This window comes from Lipotes vexillifer, unplaced genomic scaffold (assembly GCF_000442215.2).
Source record: "Lipotes vexillifer unplaced genomic scaffold, Lipotes_vexillifer_v1.1 scaffold352, whole genome shotgun sequence".
Lineage (NCBI taxonomy): Eukaryota > Metazoa > Chordata > Mammalia > Artiodactyla > Lipotidae > Lipotes > Lipotes vexillifer.
In genome coordinates, this window is record NW_006776684.1 from 1730642 (window position 1) to 1746383 (window position 15742).

At 48.2% G+C, this 15742-nt stretch overlaps 1 protein-coding gene across 1 annotated transcript in view; it reads left to right on the forward strand.

Moving 5' to 3' along the window:
• The window catches only part of SORL1 (sortilin related receptor 1), a 168034-nt gene that overhangs the window by 99587 nt on the left and 52705 nt on the right, over positions 1-15742 (forward strand). Inside the window, exons 22-25 of the mRNA XM_007450615.1 lie at positions 2028-2201; positions 4054-4167; positions 8292-8414; positions 10687-10806. Of these exons, the coding sequence (XP_007450677.1) occupies positions 2028-2201; positions 4054-4167; positions 8292-8414; positions 10687-10806 (531 nt within the window). The remainder of the gene's footprint in view (positions 1-2027; positions 2202-4053; positions 4168-8291; positions 8415-10686; positions 10807-15742) is intronic.

The window sequence follows — 15742 nt, forward strand, 5'->3', positions numbered from 1 at the left end:
TTGTGTTATTTTACAGACACGACCCATGTGAAAATACTCCTGTCGTTGAGTATTTTTCAAATACTCTATTATTGTTTAATTTCTTGGAACGTCAAACAGTACAGCATCCTTTGAATACAAAGAACATGTTCCAGAACCCCAGATGGGGTTGTTTTCGTTACTGGCAGCTCAACATTCCCTCCTGCAGCCCACGGCAGGTGTATTTGAGATAAAGGGACAGTGTCTGCCCACGGAACAGATGAGCGGGAGCTGGTTTCTGGCATTTCTGCTCCAGTCAGCAGGTTATTCACTATGATAATCCAGCCTATAGGTTGATGGGGTCATTTGCAAACCCCTTTTGAATGTTGCATCATACAGATCTCCCCCTGTGGATGTGTGTATTTTATCCACTTGGTAATGCCTTGTGCTCTTGGATCCTTAGCATGAAAGCAATACTGTTGCTGTACCATGGCGGGGGTTTATTTTTATGTGTAATACCAGTTAAACACCGATGAGGTGCCAACACATCCAAGGCTTCTGAGTGTGTCAACACCCATCTGAGTACCGATTGTCATTAATGCACCCTGTTTCCCAACCAGAGGCCAGCAGAGGCGTGGCATAGTTCAGATCTTGGCTGACTGGAAACCGGTTACTTGGATTTCGTTCTGGTGGCGTTCTCTGTCCATGAGATGGCACAGCTGAAGAATCTTTATCAGTTGAGTTTTATCCAAGCACTTATGTTTATTTTTCCCAGTTTTGGTGATGAGTAGTCACAGGCAAAAGGAAAAAATACATTTCTTAATTTACATGGCTTTCACGTTGCTTTATAGTTGCATCATATTTTCAGTTGTTAGGAAATGGTTATGGGTCCTCTCTCTCCTACCCAGAAAGACGTGGAGGGTAGAAAACACCTTTTCCATCACTGCCCATCCACAGAAGTCCTCCCTTGAGAGTGCAGTGGAGGATTGTATGGACTCTAGCTGGCACTCTCTTTGGAAAGCTGAACCAGAGAAAAGATTGGAAATAGTGGGCTAGATCAACAGTGACTGGTCCTTATGTGGGTTCATTGCATGTGGATTTATTGCCTAATGGGTCTCTGGTTGGTTCCTCATTGAGCTCAGCAGCTGTGCCCTGGCACAAAGGAATTGAGAAGGGCAGGCCCAGATTTTTGTCCGAGCCCTGTCATTTCTCAGGTGTATATTCTAATTAAGGACTTTGGGGGTCACAAGGTATAGTAAACTCACTGAAGCTAACTCAAGTGAAAAGTGCTGTGGAAAGAATGAAGGGGGATAGGAAGGGAGCCAATATAGGAGGTGCAGGTGTGCCAATGGGGACTGGGGCTGGGCCTGGCAAAGCCGCCTTCCCTCCCCCTCCCTCTTCCCTCGTCCTGGTGTCATCCTTTCTTCTCTCCATAAGTTGGCTTCATCGTCCTGACGCTGCAGAGACTGATCCTACCTGCACGGCTCTGACTTGTACAGGTTTTGGCTTGCCCTGCAGCTCCTGTGATGCCCTGCAGCGCGCCTGTGACGCCCTGCAGCGCGCCTGTGACGCCCTGCAGCGCGCCTGTGACGCCCTGCAGCGCGCCTGTGACGCCCTGCAGCGCCTGTGACGCCCTGCAGCGCCTGTGACGCCCTGCGGCGCGCCTGTGACGCCCTGCGGCACGCCTGTGACGCCCTGCAGCGCCTGTGACGCCCTGCAGCGCCTGTGACGCCCTGCGGCGCGCCTGTGACGCCCTGCAGCGCCTGTGACGCCCTGCGGCGCCTGTGACGCCCATGGGGCCTGACTCTCCTCCTGGATCCAGCTCCCCACCTACCTTGTGGTGTCTCAGCGTCCTGATTTCAGATTCCCAGGAGGACCGGTGGGTGCCTGGCTTGGTTCTGGGGCCATCTGATCCAGCCGGGGCCCGGCTCACACTCGCCACGTCTTTCCCTTCCTGAGCTTCGTGTTGCTGGGTCTGTAAAAGGAGGAGGCCGCCCTGGGCCTCAGGCCTGCGTTTGGTGCACCCTGGTGTTTACTAACCTGGCCACTGCCATCTGTCTCCGTTCCAGGAAGCACCTCCTGTGCATCCAGGCCATGCAGCCTGCTGTGTCTGCCCAAGGCCAACAACTCTAGGAGCTGCAGGTGTCCAGACGGTGTGTCCGGCAGCACCCTCCCGTCCGGGGACCTGATGTGTGAGTGTCCTCACGGCTATCAGCTGAAGAACAGCACGTGTGTCAAAGAAGGTGCGTCCCTTTCCTTTTCCCACCATCCCCCCTCCCTTCTGTCCCCGCTCCGGGTGTCCTCGATGCACTCATGTTTGGGGTTATTAAAAATGCCCAAGGTAGAAATTAAACCCCCCTAGATACAGACATCCTGGTTCAGGCTCCAAGGCCCGTGATCCCTCAGTCCTCATCCAGAACAGGCCCATGCTGTTCTTTTAAAAATAAGAGCTGCTTTTAGGATTAGTGTCAGGAGATGCAGGCTTTCCTCTGAGTGCCCCTTTCTTTTTTTTCCCCACCTCTTCCTCTTCTCATCCACGCCCCACATCTACCTTCTCCAGCTTCTCCTGCTTCCGTAAGTCACACCACCCTGACTTGGGCAAGGGACTGGTCGGACTCCTTCAGAGTTCACCACATCTCATCCAGCAGCTTTCCGCCCCCCTGCCCCCCGCCCCCTGCCAGCCTGGGAACGTCTGAACTTTCCAGCCAATATTGCAGAGGACTTCAAGCCTTTCCTCCCAAGCCCTGGCCAAGTGGCTGCAGCAGCCTCGTTCCACTCCCCCTTTCAACACGGATTCTAACATTTTCCCCCTGAAAACCTGCTAAATCTTTCTTTCCTGTCTAGTTTTTCCGTTTACCCAAAGTGGCCTTCTGGGCTCTCTTAAGAAATACAAACGGAAAGAAAATGAACCTTTTCTTCTGAGACACAGGAGACTCTCTTTCAGGCTCTCGACATCATCTTAAAGTTGTTGGGAAAGAAATGGAGTTAACACTGAATTCCAGCAGAAGAAGAGGGCCTCTCTGTATCCCTGTCAGAATGCCTTTGGTTGTCCAAACAGGAGGCCAGTCATCACGTGTTCTCGACCCAGTCGACTAAACAGTGCCTTTTTTTCTGTGTGAGGAATTGTAACTGCTTGCTTTGAAGAAGTCATGGTTTGAAGTAGAAAAAAAATCCGCAAGAATATGTAAAGCAAATCTCCATAACCTTCCTCGTTAATAAGTGGAATATATGTGAATATATATGACCATAGTCTGTATAAACTATATAGATACACTGAATATATGTTTGGATCTTTGTACACAGTCCCTTAAGGAGTTCCTTGTGAAATTAGTATTTTATAACATTGGTACTAGACCCACTGTATCCACTAGACCCACCTGGCACCACCATTCTCCTTTTTCATCATCGCGACCCCCTCTGATGCTCCTAGCTGCCTCTGCTCCAGTTTTTTTTTTTTTTTTTGGGTCGCGGGGCCCCTCCCCGTTGTGGCCTCTCCCGTTGCGGAGCGCAGGCTCCGGACGCGCAGGCTCGGCGGCCGTGGCCTTAAGGAGTTCCTTGTGAAATTAGTATTTTATAACATTGGTACTAGACCCACTGTATCCACTAGACCCACCTGGCACCACCACTCTCCTTTTTCATCATCGCGACCCCCTCTGATGCTCCTAGCTGCCTCTGCTCCAGTTTTTTTTTTTTTTTGCGGTACGCGGGCCTCTCACTGCTGCGGCCTCTCCCACTGCGGAGCACAGGCCCTGGACACGCATGGCTCAGCGGCCATGGCCCACGGGCCCAGCCACTCCGCAGCACATGGGATCCTCCCGGACCGGGGCACGAACCAGTGTCCCCTGCATCAGCAGGCGGACTCCCGACCACTGCGCCACCAGGGAAGCCCCAATTTTAATTAAAAGAGGAGAGAAGGGGGCCCCCTTGGATGCTTGCTTCCCTGCGGGCACGTGTGTGTAGCATCCCCCTTCCCCTCTGCCATCTAAGGCATGTTATTTGAGTAAGACAAATGGACACTCAAAAGAGAAAGCCTTGTGGTCCAGCAGGAAGAATGATATTGGTTTCGTTTCCTCCTCTGTCTCCCCCAATGGCCAGAGAACACCTGTCTCCGCAACCAGTATCGGTGCAGCAATGGGAACTGTATCAACAGCATCTGGTGGTGTGATTTTGACAACGACTGTGGGGACATGAGCGACGAGAGAAACTGCCGTGAGTCCCCGCTTGTCCGAGTTTTCGGGGTGATAGGCATTTCCCGTTACTCGGAAGGCTGGTCAGCGCCTCCTGGGTGGGGCCTGCAGTCTGGGGCCCCCATGATCAGTGATGCCCATTTAAGCGGCTGGAGAAAACACATTTCCATATTAGATATTTATTATTAATTAAAGCAAACGCACTTAAGTAAGCTAGCTACTCACTGCAAGAGATTTACAAATAAGCGTTGCATGGTTGGAACTGAGCTGATTTGGGAGTCAGGCAGTCTGGGCTCTGACCGTGGCTCTTCCACTGTGAATAGAGCTGGTGACCTGGGGCAGGTGACCAGGTGATAGTCCTTGATTTATAAATTTAACGTTTAGCCTTTTCGGAGATGGGAAACAGGCTTTACCTTGTTACCTCCAATCAGTTGGTGCCGGCTACCTGCAAGGCTCAGGAGAGGTTGTTCTAATTGGTGATGCCAGCTTTGGCCTGGGTTGTGGGAACATTGGTATGTGTGCATGTAGATGTCATCTTTGAACTATGTAATTTCTAAGGTCCAACTACGAAAGTATGTGATTCTGTTTAGCAGGGTTTAAGGACAAATAACTACTTACAATGGATAATCTATTTACCGCAAAGTTGGCCATCTTTCTTCAGTTAATTTTTAGTAGCTTCGACATCATCTCCTAAGGAGGGGTCAGTCAGTAATATGTTCACCCGTTCACTCAACACGTGTTTATTGAGGACCATGTGTTCCAGGCTCAGTGATAGGCCTGGGGATAAACTGGTGATCAAAGTGGACACAGAGTTTACAGTCTGAAGGGGGGTCGGAGAAATAACCAGCCAGGTACATTCGAGCCATGAGCGCTGTGATGGGGCAGCACCATGAGCTTCAGGAAGGGTGCCCCCATCAGACTTGGGGAGGTCCTTAGGAAGGGTGGGCAGAGGTGAACCAAGCAGAGGTAGAGGGAGGAAAGTTCCGGGCAAGGGAGCAGCATGGACGAAAGCCCTGAGGCCAGTGTGTGCTGCATGAGCAGGAAAGCAGCGTGGGTTATTGAGAACTTGAGTGGGAGCCATGGGGTAAGGGGAGGGTGGACTGGTGCCTGGGGCCCAGAGTAGCAAGGACCTGTGGACTTTATCAGAAGAACAGTTTGGAACCATTGAAATGACAGGATAAGATTTTGCCTTTGGAAAGATAAAGGCATGGGCAGAATGAATGAGGTGGGAGAAAGGCCAGAGCAGGGAAGCCAGAGACCAGTCTGAAGGCTTCTCTTTCAAATGTTTTGCCTTTGGAAATCCAAAAGCTCATTTATCATTTTGTGCTATAAGGACAGATTAATGGGTGTGTCCCGTCTCTGTGTACCCACCTTGCCTCTGGCGAAGATATTTTGCCAGCACGTGCCTGTTCCTGTGCCCCTCCTCCCAGAAAGCAACTTCAGAAACAGTCAACTTGTTACCTCATCTGCGCCCTGCAATCCTAGGTACTGCCTTTTCTGGCTCATAGGAGGTTATTACCAGACCTTAATCATTTTTCCTTGGTTTCGGTGGCTGCCTTTCACGCGGAGGGAGAGGAGCTTACCAACAGCAGATTTGGGAGAGCACCAGCCTCTCCGTGTGTTTTTCTTTTCTGCAAAAGGGACACTGATCAAACCTCCTGTACCTCCCAGGGTCTCAGGAAGGTGTGATATTTGTGAGGGAATAGCCAAAGCTCCTTACAGACATTAATTGATGTTAACATCATTGGAGCAGATTCTGCAAAGGAGTTTGTTACGGAAGAGGGTGGGCGAGGAGACACTTCTTAGAATTAACACATTGTAAGAAAACTGCCCGGATGTAATGAGGCGTAGCTGAAGCAGAGAGCTGTAAACTAGAGGACCTCGTGTCCAGTAGCTCGGGATTCCTCCTTGGGTTCCTGGGCTTTGGTTTCTACTAGATGGACGAGCTGGGGTCTCATATTGGTTCAGTGTTTTGCGAGGAGGACCTCCCTCCATCTCCTTCCCCACAGCCCCTGAGCTCTGGCCTCACAGGTTTCCGTGCAGAGTTTAAGCTTCTCCTCGGAGTGAATTATGCAGCTGGCTCTGCGCTCCTCCGGGTTTGGTGCAAATGTCAGCCGGGCTTGACCTTCCCGAGCCCCTGAGACTTGCTTTCTGCTCTGCTTTCTTGCAATTCCCCGCAGCTCGAGTCCTGGACTAGTCAGATGTGGCAGAGGTGAAGAGGTGAGGGGTGCAGGGTATAAAACGTGGAGCCTGGGAGCCAGGAGGGTGGTGCTTATCTGAGCCTTCCTGAGCGTCTCCCTTATCAAGGAGGAGGGGGCAGGCACCCTGTTCCTGGGCAGGGCTGCAGGAGGGGACAGGCCGTGGCTGGGCAATGCTGTCTGGAAGTTAAACGAGGCATCCCGTCAGCTGCCAGGGAAGAGGAGAGGCGTGGCAACAAAGGCAGACGTGGGAGGGATGCTGTCGGCAGATCCCCCTTCTCTTCAGCAGGCTCCTGCCCTGGGTGGCTGTCAGCCGCTGGGGGTCTTGACGTGAATCCCCTGCAGTCTTGTCATTTCTGTATTCATCCCCTGCCTCCCACCATGAACTCAGTTACGGAGAAGAAACGGAGCCGCAAATAAGAGCGGCCGGGCACGCCTGACTGCAGGGTTGCCGCCCGCCTCTCACTTCCTGATACTCCCCACCCTCATCCCAGGATTCTGTTCTATCACGTCATTCCTTGTGGATTGGCTGCTCTAGGAGCAGCCTTCTTTCCCAAAGCCTTTTCTGAAAGGTTCTAGGGCTTATGCTTAAACCCAGATAATTTCTGTTTAGAAGGGGGAGAAAAATCGAATTATGTTCACATTCTGAGGCAGAAGGGCGAGAGGAGGGATGGGAGGAGACGTGACGTTTGTTTAGAGCCCATTATACTCGCATCCTAAGGATGGGTGCTGGTCCCAAACTTGTTTTCTTATTGACCATCATAATAATGCCAGGAGGGTAGGTATTATTTCCATTTTACAGTAGCGGGACCGGAAGCCCAGGGGGGTTGGGTGAAATAAGTTGTGGCTGGTGGAATTAAGACCCCTGTCAGGTCTTTGTGTCTGTCATCACAAGCGCTTGCCCACGTTACCTTATCTTCCTTTTGCTGTGGAGAAAACTGAGGCTCGGGAAGGTTAAAATTAATTGCTAGAGGAAGAGGCAGAGCCAGGATTTGAAACCCTGTCTCGCCTGACTGCAGGGTCTCTGTTCCTGCTGCAGAATTTTACCTCAGCCTCCCTCTGTCCTCTGTACGGTGAGGAGCCAGCTTCGTGTGTAAAATTGGGCCTCCTAATGGTAGTTTTCCAGATGAAGGTATTTCTGCCATTTATTTAGGAAGACACCGTCACTTCTGAGGGGATCTTAGGAGGTTATCTAGTGGAGCGGTCCCCAACCTTTTTGCACCAGGGACCGGTTTCGTGGAAGACAATTTTTCCATGGACGGGGGCGGGGGGCTGGTTTCTGGGTGATTCAAGCGCATTGATTGATTATGGTCTCTGTGCAGTCAAACCTCTCTGCTAATGATGATCTGTATTTGCAGCCGCTCCCCAGCGCTAGCATCACTGCCTCAGCTCCACCTCCGATCATCAGGCATCAGGTTCTCATAAGGAGCGAGCAGCCTAGATCCCTCTCATGCCTAGTTCACAGTAGGGTTCACACTCCTATGAGAATCTAATGCCACTGCTGATCTGACAGGAGGCGGAGCTCAGGCGGTAATGCGAGCTATGGGGAGCGGCTGTAAATACAGATGAAGCTTCACTTGCTCACCCACTGCTCACCTCCTGCTGTGCGGCCTGGTTCCTAACAGGCCACGGACCGGTACCAGGGACCCCTGATGTAACACATCATGCTGTCTCCTAGCTCAGTGACAGTTTCTCACTCTTCCCAGCCCTGTTCGGATCTGGAATCCGTCCATGGAAAGATAGGCCCTTATCTCCCTTGGCTGTAAATTTCAGGTTCTCACACAGTTTATTTTTTCTCTAAGTCTAGGTTTCAATTCTCTTGTTGAAATTCATATTATAATTAATATCTGCTTCCTTCTGTTTTTCAGTTGGCTTTCCAGTGGGATGTTTGTATTTGGGGGGAGTTGACTGGACCTAATGAGCATGTTGTCTCTCTTTCCCATCCTAGCTACTACCATCTGTGATCTGGACACCCAGTTCCGCTGCCAGGAGTCTGGGACTTGTATCCCACTCTCCTACAAATGTGACCTTGAGGATGACTGTGGCGACAATAGCGATGAAAGTCACTGTGGTAAGGGGACGTGATGTCCAGGAATCCTCTTCCAGAGGGGGCAGCACCCTGGCTCATGGGACGGGTTGGAAATGGAGAATTTCTGAAAGCCATTGTGGGATTTATGACATCAGCTGCATGGCCACCTCCATTCACATGGTAGGATTGATTCATTCATAAAGTGATGGACCCTGCTTCCTTGCAGAGATGCTGTACGCATGAGTGTGAGAATTAGGAAGATTTCTAAATGAATTCAGGAAGTTATTAACAGCTTTACAGCCTTAGCCCACGCACGCCTCTGGGCAGCTATGACGTTAGCCTCCTGAAGACTCAGAGCTCTACCTTTGTGAACTGTTTTTTTGTTTTGTTTTGTTTTTTTTAACTGATCTAATTCAGTAAACCCTGTTAGAAGTCAGTGGATGGTACAAACGTTGTTTGAGCATCTGTTTTCTGAATGGACATTTTTATTTAGGAAAATAGTGTGTTGGAATTGAAGGAGTGGTGGGAATTCTCTAGTTCAGTCCTTTTGATTTCCAGATGAAACACCTGAGGTCCATAGAGGTCAGGGGGCTTATTCAAGGTGACACAGTTAGTTTGTGTCAGAAAAGGGAACTGGAACTGTGTTTCCCACGCCCTTCTTCTCGCATGATCCTCCCCAGTCAGTTTCACGAGCCCTGTCTTAGTTGATGGGCTCTGGGTACCAAACCCGTAGCTGCTGTCACGGGAGGGAACAGTACACAGAGTGCCCCAGCCTGGAGGGGAGTGCGTGTGGGGGCCACTGCGAGGGTTCGGTGAGGCCCCGTGGGCTCCCTGCCTGTACACGGGGGCAGGTCAAGTCCAGCTGTGCGTGTGCTTCTGGACAGGGCCTGCATCATCACGACTCACTGGGACTCAGATAAGGAGAGTGGGGGAAATGATCCTAGCCTGGATGTCAGAGCACTTCTCTGGGGGGGAGTGGTTACATAATTTTCCTTCATCTTTGTAAAAATACGAAGTTCCAGGAAACAGTCCTTGGGGTTGGCACTGTTTTCCCTTCATTCCTCCCACGTCCCCCTCTGCACTCAGAGGGTTAACGTGCACAGCCAGTTTTGCTCTCGTCGGGAGGGATCGCCATGTGGTTATCTGTTTCTAATGTGTCCTCTCACCCACTCACTGGACACATGTTGGACCATTAAATGGTGTCTGTCCCTCAGATTCTCTGTTCATGGTCCATTCACGCTGGTGCACCTGAGTCCACCTCAAGGTCGCAGGTGGTCCCTACCTCAGATCCAGGTCCTCTTCATGAGTCTCCAGACTGTTTCCTCATGAATATCTGCTCCCCAGTTCACCATCAACCTCTCTCACTGAGGCAGCCACCCTGGGCCCCCGGGCTTGGCTACTTCTGTTTTCCTAGAATCTTTACAATTCCATGTGAAAATTCTGTTTTGTTAGTATCCCCAGGGCCTACAAAAGATGCTGTCAGTGTAGTTGCCGCTCCTGTCCTGGTCAGACTGCCCTGGTTCGTTTGTCTCCGGCCCCCACCCTTCTTGAGACAGCCCCAGCAGCCAGCATCCCAGAAGCTCTGCCCACAGGAAGTCACCAGCTTTTCTGTTTTGGGAGCTCAGCACTGATCTCTCTTTTCCCTGAGCTGAGCATCTCACATTGATCAGCACACTCTGCATTCTCATTACTCCTGTTCTGAAACCACAGGCTCTGTCTCTGGAAGTCTGTTTCTTGAATATTTGGCTTTCTGGGCAGCCAGAGCATTGCTTCCCAACCTTCTCCAACGTAGGAGGCATAGAAAATGATATTTGTAAAGTGCACCAAGATAAATGGCCAAGGCCGCTGTTGCCTAGAGGCAGCTGGTGGCCAGAGTGTGAGGTGTCAGGATCTCAGCACACCTGTGCCCCATTTGCAGCGCACTGCAGTCATCCCTGAGTATCCACAGGGTATCAATTCCAGGACCCACCATGGGTTCCAGAATCCACAGATGCTCAAGTCCCATAGGCGGCCCTCCATACCCACGGATTCCGCATCCACGGATTCAACCAACCATGGATCGTAAACATAGTGCCCATTGCACAGTTGGCTAAATCTGTGGATGCAAGACCTGAATATGCAGAGGGCCAACTGTACTTGGGCACCATCCTCGAGGACTTTCCATCCCTGGTTAAAGTCTTCATGCGTGCTTTCTGGATCATCAGCGATAATAGGGATATTGGGTGCATCTCTAACCCTTAGGAGCTTTGACCTCAGAGACAGAATTCCGGGCAAGCTTTTGTGCTCAGATCCTTGTCTGTGGTCTCACCTGCAGAAATGCACCAGTGCCGGGTTGACGAATACAGCTGCAGCTCTGGCATGTGCATCCGCTCCTCCTGGGTGTGTGACGGGGACAACGACTGCAGGGACTGGTCTGACGAAGCCAACTGTACTGGTCAGTATTCCCTGGACTCCCTGAGAAGCACTTCCCTGCTCATGTGCTGGGTAGCATTGCAGCCCTACGTGATCGCAGAATCTAGGCTGTAAGAAATGGACCTTAGAAACCAGCGAGATCAGTGCTTCTCAAAGAGCTGGTCTTTGATAAGCTTGTGCCGAAAATTTAATCAACTCTCTGCTTCCTTCCTTGAGAAGGTCTTGCCATGAGAAAATGTTCAACTGAACAGTCTCCTGAGTGATAGAGTTGATTTACATTTTGGCTCAAGCTTATTTCCTTAGGACCAGTAACAGTAACCAGTACAGACTGACCCCTGGTCTGGGGACCATATATTGAGTAACATTGAACTAGCTCATGTTTTGGAATGCAGCATCAAGGGGTTCCCTAAACACTGAAAGCTTAAATTGTGCTTGCACTGTTTTGGGTAAGATTTTATTGAAAATAAATTTGGGAACAACATTAGAATATGAGAGGAAGGCTGGGTGGTGTAAGGTAGAAGTAATGTTGTAATTCTTCTGTTGGGTGTTAAGTTCACTCATGTTCACTCCAGTGTTTTGTGAATGAATGAATGAACGAGGGCCGTATACATCATGGAGGACTCGGGGACAGCAAGGAGTTGGGGAAGTTGGAGGCAGGGAAACAAAGCCCACTTCTGATGAGTAAATTTTCTCTGCAACCTCCTCTAGAAATTGTCATTCAGTTCTACCCTAAATCCCTCCAGCGATGGAGGTAAAGATGTTTCCTTTAACCCTTCTGTGGCGAGGGGAGATCTGGTCATTCAGGCTTCATTTTGCCATCCACTGTGAATGGATCTTCACTCTCGCGAATTAAATCCCTTAAGTCACGTGTCTTAATCTCTCTTTCCCCCACAGTACCCCAGCAGTTCTTACACACTGCCCAGCATTTGGGAGCTCAAAGCCTGCCTCCTAATTTGTAAAAGCAAATAAAAAGTAGATCTGTTATCATGTCCCACACTTACGTATCAGTGTGTTATGTTTTGCTTTAGATTTGGTTTGTGAAGGGCAGAAATGATGTTTTACTCCTTTATATTCTCCCAGTGCCCAGTTGAGAGAACCTCTGTTGATAGGGTAATTGTACACAGCTGTAATTCTCCATTCATTTTACTTTAGAGGTGACCTTACGTGACTTTAAGGAGTAAACAGAGCTCCTCAAAGGCCAGGTACATTACACAGGCTGATCTGTGATGTTACCAGATTCCACCCCCTCGTAAACTCCCCCCCGCCCCCATATCTTTTCTGGCGCAGTCTCGGTGTCTGCGCCTCTGCTTCTGGAAGGACTGCAGGCTTCTCTCCGTGTACAAGCCTGGCCTGCAGAAGGAGGAATAACCAAGGTCCGCAAAGGAACTGCCATCAGCCCAGGAAGCATATGAGTGCTGTTCATTCTGCTTTGAGTTGGGCAGATAGTTGGTTAATAACTTAGAGGGGTGCACCTGGGCATTTCCGTTTGTAAATTGCGGTATTGAAGGAGACTGAACATCTTGTTAGCGCAAGCGCGTTAGTCAAACGTATGTTTTAGGTGCATGCGTCGATCCTCCACCAAGAGTGAACACCTCCATTTCTGTGGGTGGGCTTGTCGCAGACTCCTCGTTTTATCTCTGGTTTTCTCTGGCAGGGCTACCAGAGGAAGTGTAGAGTGCTTGCACCACAACTGCAGCCTTGTTCCAATGGCTGTGCTTCCAAACCTTTTAAAGATGATTCTCCTTGTCTGTCACCTCAGAATAGTTGGGGGTCAGATGTGAGCTCATTTTGATGTGTGGCGGGTTACTTCATTTCCTGGCCTAGTAAATTAAGTCACCTGCAGAGCCAAAGAAAATGGGTCGACTGACGTCCTGTGGGCCTCAGCTCTCATGCATGGTCTGTGCTGGGCATTTTCTTGGCTCTTCCCCTCCCCCTTGTTTTGCTTTCCATGGAATTGAGTTTCCTTTATCCCTCCCCCCCCCACCCCCCGCATTGATTTTGAACGTAAACGTTTCATTTCTGTTCTTTTAGCTGTTGCCGTAGACATCTTATGTGTGTTCCTAATATCTTTCCCCTCCCCTAGACCTGCTTTGATTCCAGTCTCTGACCACAGTTTCAATACTGACATACTTTGTATATATTTAGTATTTTAAAACACGAAATACTTCGTATTTTAGTTTTATGCTTTAAAAATCCTAAAATTAGTCATCATTATTATTTTTTAGTAACCAGACTTATTTATAGGTACCTACCTGTCTACCAGTTCTGCTTCTTGTACCTAATGCTTCCTTTCTGTGCACATCCTTCAGTGTTTCTTGTAGCAGGAGTCTGTGAGTAGTATACTTCAAGATTTTGTTTATAGAAACATGTCTTTATTTTGATCTCAAAACTGAATTCAGATGGATCTGGGTTTCTAGATTTGTAGTAATTTTCCCTAAGTATTTCGATGGAATTAGTCCCTTTCTTTCTGGCCTGTTTTGTATTGATTTAAATTCTCCTCTCAGATTATCTGTTCAAACAACAGTCTGACATTCTTTTCTCTCCAGTTGTCCCTAGATTTTTTTGCATTTTGTTTGTTTGTTACTCAGTTTCACCTACCTAGGTGTGGGAGTATGTTTATTTATCCTATTTGTTTTCCTCATAAAATCTGAGGATTTACGTTTTTCATCAATTCTGGGAAATCACAGCCACTATCTTTTCAGCTGTATCTGTTTGCTACTTTGTCTACTCTTGTCTTCAGCAGCAACTATCAGCCGTTTGCTGGACTGTCTCATTCTGGTGTTCATGCCTCTGGTTTTCATATTTGCTGTCTCCTTATGACTCTGTGCTAGACTCCGAGTTACTTCCTCAGATTTCTCTTCCAGTTCAACAGTTCTCTTTTCAGCTGGATCTAATCTACTGTTTCACACACCCACTGAGCTATTTTTATTTCCATGGCTATGTTTTTTTATATCTAGAATTTCAATTTGGTTCTCTTTTAAGTATATAATTTTTGGTGTACTATATGTGTGCTTTAAATTTATTTATTTATTTATGGCTACATTGGGTCTTCTTTGCTGCGCTGGGCTTTCTCTAGTTGCGGCGCGCAGGCTTCTCATAGCAGTGGCTTCTCTCTGTTGTGGAGGATGGGCTCTAGGCATGTGGGCTTCAGTAGTTATGGCACACGGGCTCAGTAATTGTGGCTTGTGGGTTCTAGAGTGCAGGCTCAGCAGTGGCATAAGGGCTTAGTTGCTCCGCAGCATGTGGGATCTTCCCGGACCAGGGATCGAACCCACGTCCCCTGCACTGGCAGGTGGATTCTTAACCACTGCGCCACCAGGGAAGTCCCTCTATTTGATTCTTTTTCAAATTCTGCCTTTTATTTTTCAGTGCACTTTTCTTTATGCTTTATGTTATTTTTTTACATTATTAATCATTCAAGTTGTGTTGGTGTTAGCATTTCTTTTTCCTCATTCATTTCCTAATAGTCCAGTGCTTTATAATAAGGCAGTGTTTTTGTTGTCACAGTAATTAATTCATGTCTTCTGCCCCACTTTTATTTGGCTAATGCTTTTGATCAGGTGTCACAACGGGTCTTGCTGAGTCAGGAGAGATCTGCCCAAGTCAGAGAATAGGTAGGAGGGTAATGGCCTCTATTAGAAACCCTGGTATTCTGACTTCATGATCATTTGCCCCATTAGCCTTTCTGTTCTTAGAGTCACAATGAATCCTTCTATGCAAAGGATTCTTCATCTTCCCCAAATTCTTTAGTCTGTATTAAAGTCCAGCTCTTTCATCCTTGTAATTAAAAAATATTATCGATTGAGCATGTATCATTCATCAGACACTCAATGACAGAGAGCTAGTAAGTTACTCAGAAGACAGAAAAATTCAGAAAAAGAGAGTATGTTAAGCATTCCAGCCCTACCTGGCCACTTGAATGAACTGGTGCAAATTAATTAGTCTTTCTTGACTCAGCATCTGTGATGGAATCGGGGGATCTCAAACATGCCTCCCAGAATTGTCATTTGGAAACTTCATTAACACTCTGAAATTGTTTTCAACTGGAATTGAAATGCATAGACTGAATAATAACAAGTACATCAGTATGGCAATGAGTTTAGGCGACAGTATCTTTTATGAAAACGAGCAAGGCTTTGGTGAGGAATTTTTTAAAGGGCTGTCAGATTTGTAAAACCAATAAATCAGAAGTATTCCAGGCAATGGCTGTTACTGGGGCAAAGCTCATGTAACGTGCGTGATACACTTATTCCTCTTATCAGAGATAAGTATATTTTAAAAAGATGTTTAATGGATTCTGATTGCCAAAGCCTGTAAAATATTGAAACTTCCCGTAGACTTATTTGCATGCTACCGGGTATAGCCTTGGTCTTTGAGAAGATAAGTCAGCAGATGATGGACAACCGTTTGTTGTAAAGTGGTTTGAAAAATCATGTGCTTTGTGTTTCAGACTATCGCAAAAAAATAGCCTCAGAGGCAGTAGAAATTCTAGAGGGCATTGGAAGCCCATTTTCCCAACCCTTGAGTCACTATTACCAACCATCTCAATTGAATAAATAACTATGGTGTGCACTCAACAGCCCACTTTTGTTTGTTTTGCCTCCTTCTGTTGCTAGAACGTCCTGTCCACACAGTTAAACCAAGAGAGCCTGTATGTCTTGGTTATATTATTTTATGCCAGTTGTAAACAAGGCCAGCCCTGGCTTTCAGGAACAGACACAAGCTGCTCTCTGTGTCAGAGGAGGAAAGGGAAATCTGATGCAGAGGGGGCTTAGTAGTGTTGGTTGGGGTTGAGGCAGATACTATGCAGTTTGAAATAGTCTTTTGACCCGAGGTTTTGGGACGTTTTCTAAACGACTTCCAGGTGGCCTCAGCCCATGTATATGCAGATGAACCTGTTAATTTATAACAGTGGCTCTGTTTCACTTGCCTTTTTTTTTTTTTTTTTTTTTTTTATG